Below are 9,440 nucleotides of genomic sequence, written 5' to 3' on the forward strand. Positions count from 1 at the left end.
AAAAAAACTAAACTATCCCTTTAATACTACAGCTGCTCTTATGTTACAGCACAGTGTTTCCCACCCTTTCTACAAGGAGTACAAACATGAAGATTGCAGTTGTGAGTCGTATCAGAGTATAAAGCAAGAGCAAATATATGCATATGGTATCATCTAATTTACAGCCATATCTGTAACACTAGATATCATTTTGATTTGGTAAACAAATAGTTTCCAACATATGTTGCATGAAAATAATAAATCTGGGATTCCATAAATAATTTACCATGACCCACCTGTGGACCTCCACCCAGTCTTTGGGAATGACTGTTATAGCATATTATTAGAGTGAAGGTGAGGAAAGCACAGACTATTTTGTCAGGAACTTTTTCACGATATTCTGACTTTACACATCAGGTGCTGTTTCAGGTACGACCTGAACGTTTTGTCTCGCACGCCGTAGATTATAGGACTGATGGATCGCGGCAGCATCTGTATTATGATGTACGTGGCAAAGAGGGAGTCCGTGTAGTTCTTCGGGAACCACAGCAGCAGAGCATTTTTTAACTGTGGGCCGACATATGCTGTCACACACAGCAGCAGCTGAAACCCGTGGAGCAGGATCGTGTTTCTGGCTTTGCTAGCATCTTTGCGAGCTAATTTTACTGTGAACAGAATCCTGAGGTAGGTGTAAAAGATAACGAGCCAAACCATCACTAAAAACACAACATAAGTGACGTCCCTCTTCTTGACAATGAGGGGGTTTGGGAAGACATTTTGCCGGAGACAGAACACTCTGGAATGGAAGAAGTCCAGAGGCTCTGTGGCCATGGTGATGAAGAGATCAGGGAGAACTGACAACATGCTGGTCGCCCACATCAAACCAATCACCATCCAAGTTCTCTTGACCGTGCAGATCTGCGCGTGGCGAAGGGGGAAGCAGATGGCGATGTAGCACTCCATCGCCATGCAGGCCAGATTCAGAGGAGTGTTTTCAGTGGTGAACAGAGTCAGGAGAACTAAAATGCAACAGAGGGAGACGTTGAGTTTGTAGATGGTGTAGCTGATGACAAACAGGATGATAGCCAGCGTCACTTGGATCATGTCGTTGACCACCAGGTGAATGAAAAGGATGTAGCGGGGATTCGTGTAGAAGATCTGGTAGGAAATGAGAAGAACAGGACATAAGACAGGGAGGTTGGGGTTTGTATCGTCAATCAGTCCTATTCACACAGACATCATCATCCATCAGTTGTCTACCTCTTTGGCCTCCACATAGCAGAAGAAGCAGGAGCTAATCCAAGCTGATATTTGTCGACGGGTGGGGGCAGGGGACACCCTGGACAGGTCACCAGTCCATCACAGGGCAAACACACTGAGACAATCAACCATTCTCTCCCATAGTCAATTTAGAGTGTCCAATTAATCTAATCATTAATCGACATGTCTCTGGACTGTTGGAGGAAGCCGAAGAACTCGGAGAAACGGGGATCTGAACTAGTGACCCTCTTGCTGTGAGGCAACAAAGCTAGCCACTGTGCTGCTGTATTGCTTTCATCTTCTACTGCTTAATCATCCACATGAGGAAAGCACTATGGAAACCGTGGGCAAACCCACTTGGGGGCCTAGGCTGTTCGGCACGGAGGTCTGTCAGCACCTCGTACAACTATTACTTTAAAGCTATCGATCGTTGTCGCCCTCTTCCACTGTCCGATAAACACAGTGATTTTCATTCACACAGTGAAATTTGTGAGAGGATAAACTCACCTGGTGTTTCCTGAAGGTGTGAATGAGGCCTGCGTTGATGTAGTTGATGGAGATACCAAGAACCACGACAATCACATTCTTGGTCACGGCTTTAGTGAACGAGTCTCGATACTGAAGAACCACGGTCATGTTGGCAGACGATGCGTTCATTTCCTGAAATCTGAAAGGAAGAGATAAATATAATAAGTAGGGATCCACAATATTATCAGCATCAACTAAGTATTACCACAGTGGCAGCAACTAGTATCTGACCCGGCAGGTGGTTCAACAAATCTGATCTTAAATGATTTGCTTATCTTCACAAAAAAATGAAAATGTCATATCACACGTGGGTTTTTGTTTCTGACTGAAGACGTTTGAAGACACTTTGTCTGATGGAGATACGATGGTTTGGCCCAAATAATCAATTGCTTACAAAAATATTTAATAATACATGTATTCGCTGATCCCCGTATTATCAGATATTGGAACACACGCCAAGATCCCTGATATGACTTGACCAAAACAGTATAGGCTGAATAAAGTGTTGTTGCCCTCAACAACTACTATTTCTTTCAATGTTTTATTTATTTTGTACAATGAAGGAAATGAAAATCGCTGCGACATGAATACGAAAAATATGATGTAAATTTGTCGGTTATTGGCCCAAGCACTTCTGATATCGGCAAGAAATCCAATAACGTGCAATCTTTATCACAAATATTCATAGCAATTATTGACTAAAACAGACCAGTAGGACTTAGAGCATGTGAACAGATGGAGATGTCACTAAAAAAAGTGTTTGAGGTTCATGTTTAGCTAAAGAAAAAGGCACTGAAGTTGGTGAATGCAGATTGTTTTTGATGATATACTACATTATCTCCACTTGGACAATCACCTACTTATTATCAATGTTCAGAGGTATTCAGGACAGTTTTTGTGACCCAGGAAAAGGATTCTGATCGGCTCCACATCAGTGAGTATTTCATAAATTCACAGTGTAAAATTTAGCCAGGAAGAGTTGAAGGTTTTTTCTGCCCATAATTATGTTTAACCAGTTTTCCTTTTTCCTCTTCATATGATAAAAATATAAGAGTTTAATCCCAAATAATACAAACATAATGTCTTAACTTCAGTCCCCAGTCATTGAACAAATCTAATCTTTTGTTTCTCCAGTCTACATTTTATGTCTATATTATATACAGTATTTAAATAAAAATAATGAACTAAATATTAAATACTTGAAACAGGAAGAATAAAAAATAATGTTGTAACAAGTGGATGATAAATAAATAATAATCGCTCAATGCCAATTGTTTTAAATCACTTCTTAAAACATATTTATAGAATACTTTCTTTTAATTACATATTTATTGCTTTTTACTATTTTATTTAACCTGGTCTGTTGTTTGTCTGGTCTTTATTTATTTATTTAAGAAAAAGATACAACTCCTTCATTCACACTCAGACTTTACACACCAGCACACACCAGGTCAACACGACAGAAAGCAGATACAGCAGCTGTCCCTTACCTGAGCTGACGTCTTTAGACCAGGACGACAACTCAAACTTTATATCCTTTATATATGGAACATGTAATGATATGATGTTGAGAGCAAACGTCAGCGGTAACAGTTACGTCACACGTGTTTTTGGTTGGGTTTTTTTTGTAAACCAGGGACCGTCTGCCGTAAGTCTTGTAATAAGTTAAGATTGTTACTGAAGCTGAAACAAACAACTGTTTGTGCTTCACAAATGTATTAGAGCACCACCTAATATAAGGTTTATGCCACAGCTGCCCTGAATTTACAGCATTGGTAATGATCAAAATCATAATATGTTTATGTTTCTGTAATGGTTAATACACCAGTATGTAGAAGCTCTCTAACTGAACGTATATTTTTAATGCTAACATTTTCAGTTTATTTTAATTGTTTTAATGGTTGAATGTTATGCTTGATTAATTTCTGACTGATATTTGGGTATGAAAAGGAACAATTCGATTAAATTCAATTTTATTTGTATAGCACCGAATCACAACACACATTATCTCAAGGCTCTGTACGTAGACAACATTATAGGGAGCAGAGAAAGCCAACAGTTCACACAATGAGCAAACACTAGACATCAGTGGAGAGAAAAAACTTTTAACAGAAGAAGAAATCTCTGACAGAACCAGACTCAAAGATGTGCCAAGACAGGCTGGGGTGAAAGGAAAAATGGGGGAGAGAAAGAGCAAGAGGGAGGAAAAGGTGAATTACATTTGTTAAGCACTGTATTTTTGAAATGCTGTGTGTAGTACTTCATAATAGCACAATAGTTCTGTTTTAATTTTATACCACACTTGAATTTGTTAAGTCATGCTTGGATTTGCATCTTCAAAGGAGAGAAGAGCAGGGTCATGCACAGCAGTGTTCTTAGTCTTAAAATATGAACAGAAAAACAATGGTTTTAGCTTAATTAAAATGGAGGGTTAGTGGTTCGAGTCCTCACCAGATCAAAAAAAGGGCTGGGCACCGCTCAGTGGTTGGATGGATGGATGGATGTTTACAGTAGTGTCGTATTATTTACTTACTTTTATTTAACCTGTATTTAACCAGGTATATCAGCTGAGAACCAGAAAACACAACAACATACAAACAGGGAATAAAAAAACAAACTAGTCACTTGTAAAGCAGTTGTTTTGGTTGTAACTGAATCATTAGAATCAGTTGATTAAAAAAAGTTGTTCACAGAATCGTTCAGTACTCCCTGCATGACCGGAGCACAGACTCCGTCTGACACGCTAAATATACCAGACTCCTCTCTTAAATATTGACATTTAAGACATTTCCTTTGCTAAATGTTGGAGATTAACGTTAACGTTTTCAGGATTTTTAAGTCATTTTAACTGATCTACAGTTCAGCATTGTTCGCTTTTATTCTTGTGTTGGACGTCGCGCTCATGACAACTTTATTGTCAGATTTTCTCAAAATTCCAACTTTGAATTCTCAGAAGTCTGAATTAAGTCTCGGAAATCTAACTTCAATGTCAGGAATGTTTTTAACCACTGAGAATGTGTTTAATCTGCATTCATTCTGCGATGAACGTCCAACCTCTTGAGTGAACGTGCTAAATGTCTTTTTTTTATTGCTGGCGCTAAAACCCAAATTAATTTTCAGTGACAAACATAATCTGTATATAAACACAAAGATGTTTAAAAAGTGAAGCCTAAAATGGAGGATGGACGTAACACTTAGCCACCAGGGGGCGTGCTCTGCTGGGTGCAAAAAAGAACATAGATAGATTTAATGTAAGTTTACATGAACAGTTTAATCGAGCTAAGGCCGTAGTCCAACTAAGACGGGGAATCAGACAACCTGCCAAGTCCGAGTTTACATGGGGAGGAGAAAATTGCTTTAGAATTAGATGGAACAAGAGATGAAACTGCTGCGGTTTATACGTGATCTCCTTCTACTGTGGCGAGGACGCCAATCTGACTAAGTGTATACATGCAGGAGTAATCGGACTATGAATCGCTGCATTATCCAGGTATGTTAGTCTGACTAAGACAATTTTAGTCTAATGGCCCTGGTATGGACCCAATGCGCATCACATAGGCCAGATTTTAGGTGTACATGGACAGCGCAGGCAGGAACTGAACATCCGACCCACCAGTAGGTGGAGTATAAGCCCCAAGCAAGAAAAAAACCCCAGGCTCCCCTGTCCGACGGATCCTTTCAGCTGATGAGCTGCTCGAACCAGACGTAACCGAGGGAACCGTAGCATCGTTCTCTTCTTCTTCTTTGGTGGAATGTGTCCAGACGCGTGGAAGTTTAACGTGTTCACATGATATTAAGAAAACAGAATTATTGTCTTTTAACCTGCATGTACAAACACTGACATGTGAAAATGGGCAGTGTAGCTCAGTGGTAAAGTGAGTTGTCTTTCAACTGGAAGGTTGTGGGTTGGATTCCTGGCTCAGTAGTCCATATGAGTCCATATGAGACGGCAGCGTGTTATCGGGAAAATAAACGACAGATGAGTGGACTACATTCCTTTTCAGAAACAGTTTATTGGTCATGAAGGTTTGCTGTTGAGTTTAAATGAGGGAGTGAAGTAAAAGGTAACTTTGTCACTTAGTTTCATGCTGGTTTTTGTTGTTTTCTTCCTCTTCCAACTGTTTTGCTGTTGTTGTTTTTCCAGCACGTTCAAACAACAACAACAACAACAACAACCACTGGAAAAAGAAGTGTTGAGCAAAAATCCAGTGTATCCACAAATGTAGTGGAAAAGAGACCAAATTTTAATTGTAGTTTTTATCCAACTGTTCTTTTACAGTGATGTTACGTTTTGTTGTGTGGAAGTTTACGACTTTACTTTTTCACGATGTCTTTAGTGAAGCCGTCAAACTCTGACACACACACACACACAGTTATTACAGTAAACTGGACTTAGTTGCTCTTCGGGAGCTCGTGACATTTCCACTAACCCTCGGTGTATTCAGGAAGTGAGTCACACGACGTTCTCCTCATTAGGATCCTCGTGTAAAGGTCACACACACACACACACACACAGAGTCATCACAGGGATTCATTAGCCGTGTCTTCGGAGAGATTTTCTCCTCGCTGCCATTTCAAACAACCTGCTCTTTATTACCTTTTAATAATAATTAGGTTGATATTTAGCCTACTTGAAATGTACTTGAAAATATTTGCTTGCTTCAGTCTCAGCGGAGAGAGAAAGAGAAGCTGATGAAAGTCGTTAGGAAAACAAACTGTACGTCGTCACAGGACGTGCTCTTTGAAATCCACACGGAGGAAAAACTTCTCTTAACTTCGAACTTTTCTGACTGCTTCAATATCTGAGGCAGACCGTGGATGAGAGGACAGGGACTGGGCTTGTAACTGGAGGGTTGACGGTTCATAGACCTCAAAGTTAAACCCTGTTCAGATTATAAAACCCACAAGTTATATAAATAATGATTTTTGAATTTGCGTTCTTTTATGACATAAAAAAGTGATTACGCTTGGAAAAAGGGGGCGCCAGAGAGCTCAGCTGTGACTGCTGAGATCCCTCTTTCGTGTTTATCCTGTAAAAATGTCTTTAAACTGTCCTGATATGCTTCTAATAAGTCACTTGCAGCTCTGATTCAAGTTAAAAATAAACATTTAAGTTAAAATAAATGAATGTTTTGGCACTTTTTGGCCACAAGTTTCTTTAAAAATGTCGATTCATCAGTGATTTCTTTTTTTCTCATTAGAGTTCTTTGTCTAATGAGAAAAAAGTTGTTTGTCTGTGTTGTTTGTTAAAATAAAGGAAAAGTAAGAGCTGGAATAAACATGTTGTGCGTCAGAGTCTACAGAGGAAATGTGTTTAAGGTCATCGTCAGTAACGACGCTCTTAATGTGAAAACAGGAAGTGATTCCCTGTGGAGCTGCTCTTTAACGACGATCCACCAGGAGTTCCCTTCACTCCTTCACGTGTTTCACTGACCTTTAAAAAATATAAAAAATTAAAAATTAAATAACAAAAACACAACTTTGGAACCGGAGAGAAAAACAAAAATGTTTTTGTCACCTGAGCCTCGGTCGTGAAAAGTTTAGTGACAAAGTTACAAGGTCTTTGCAGTTTAGTCAGAACGTTTACCTGACTTTAGAAAATATATCTAATTATTATATTAGTTTTGACTAAAACTGGACTTTTTAAATACGGCCGATTATTATATATTAATCCTCCAATTATTAATTCATTTATTTATTTTACCAGGTAGGTCAATGGAGATCTAATTTTCAATGACAACCAGTAAGACATGTGAAAAAGTTAAAAACAGGGACTCACTTACACGAAACATGAAAATAATTTACACGGTTTTGTTCTCCATAAATGTATAAATGTTCCTCAGTCACTTCAAATGTTTTTCTCATGTATTTCATATTTAGTTTATATACATTTTTATTGAAAATACTTTAAATTTGGTGAAATAGCAGAGGACACGAGGGATGGAACAGGATGGAGGCAGATGATTCGATGTGGCGTAGATTCTTCCTGATTTCAGATCCTAAAGACGTTACTAATCGTGATATTTTACACCTGAACAGCGATGCTTGACCTCATTTTATATTTTCTCAGGCGGTTCTTGGTAAAAAAAAGTTTGAGGAGCACATTTTTAACAACAAAACAGTATTTATGACTTAATAAGTTCAAATTCAACGAAGGGGAGCCAGGAAATCTTCAGTATGGTGGCCCGGATGGAACATTTTGGGATGGCATAGATATTATTTGTTTGAACAGAAATGTCCAATGTGTCTCTCCTGAGAAAATAAGGTACTATCTAAAGCAGTGGTCACCAACGTGGTGCCCGCGGGCACCTGGTAGCCCGCGAGCAGCCAACGAGGTGCCCGCGGGCTCATTTCACTTCACCTCACTTGTATGTATCCATATGATCACTGAGTAAAATGTCCTTGATATTGTTTATAAAAACTGTGATAATCATTAGGAGTAAGCACTGGAATTAATGTGTATGCAATTGAATGCATAATATTTATCATTTAAATGGTAAACTGCATAAAATGTTAATATGGTAGCCCTCCATATTATTCTCTAACCTTCAGGTAGCTCTCGGTCTCAAAAAGGTTGGTGACCCCTGATCTAAAGGAACCTACAGCACAACACATCTCTATCTTACTTGGGAGTAAAGTTGTGGTGAATTTGCCTCATCTACTCTCGGGCTGACATAAAATATGATGTTAAGCCCCGCCCCACACTGGAGGATAATTGGCCAGATTCAGTCTCGATCTGGCCATTACGACAATCGTGCGTGTCTGCCGATTTTAGGCCGGTTTGAACAGATTATCTGGCCAGATTATCCTGTCGTGTGAGGAGATTAACAGACACGGTTTTAACGTCATCAGACGCATCAGAGTCTTCCCGATTTAAAATCATAAAACCGAGTGGGGGGGGGGCGTAAGCAGAAGCCCCGCAACAACCAATGAGAGCGAGTCGACCGGGAAACGGATGTTGCATATTTTTATTTAAAAAAACTTAACTTGTACAAGACAAAGTTGATTCTGTCTTCTCAGTTTTCTTTTTACGTTTGTTTTACGATACATCGCACACACACACACACACACACACACACACACAGAGCGGCTTTTACCTGCCAACGCTGACAGTTTATATTCTGAAGACACGTTAAATCACGCTGTGAGTTTCCGTGTTTCGCAAATCCCTGGAATCTCCTCCCTAAAATCATTGAAGTGCGTGTGGTCTTGAGTCTTGACTGAGATCGTCTACTCGATGAAAATCAGTGACACAGTTTGTTGTGTCTGTAGTTTTTAGTTTTTAAAATCAAGTCCGATTTGAAAATCTTGCAAAAGGCTAAAAGACCACACAAGAAACGTGGGGACCAGTCTTTTGCAGCCTTGGCTGCCAAACTCTGGAATGAGTTGCCTTTTAATATTTTATGTTGTGTTTTCACTTATTTATTTATTTATGAATTTATTTATCTTTACCTGTGTTTTATGTCATTTTAATGTTAAAGATTTTCTGATTTTTGAAATGAAGATCAATGTGATTCTGTAATCTCTTAATTTTCTTCTAACGCAGCTCTATTGACTATGTCACTATGAGTGATTTGTGGAAAACAAAGATAGTAAAAAAGTAAATAGATTGACAGTTACACTGTATTTTAACTTATTCTTGAATGACCATATTTGGACAGAAAGAGAAACAC

The 9,440-nt window shown here is 38.9% G+C and overlaps 1 protein-coding gene across 1 annotated transcript; it reads right to left on the bottom strand.

Annotated features, from left to right (window-relative positions):
- Positions 1-369: 369 nt before the first annotated feature.
- Positions 370-1,896, bottom strand: LOC131460524 (odorant receptor 131-2-like). The gene is made up of 2 exons (XM_058631115.1): positions 1,747-1,896; positions 370-1,137 (listed from the first exon to the last, which is right to left on the bottom strand). Exons 1-2 carry the CDS (start codon positions 1,894-1,896, stop codon positions 370-372), a joined length of 918 nt encoding a protein of 305 aa, XP_058487098.1.
- Positions 1,897-9,440: the final 7,544 nt, after the last annotated feature.

Source organism: Solea solea, chromosome 6 (genome assembly GCF_958295425.1).
Source record: "Solea solea chromosome 6, fSolSol10.1, whole genome shotgun sequence".
Classification (NCBI taxonomy): domain Eukaryota; kingdom Metazoa; phylum Chordata; class Actinopteri; order Pleuronectiformes; family Soleidae; genus Solea; species Solea solea.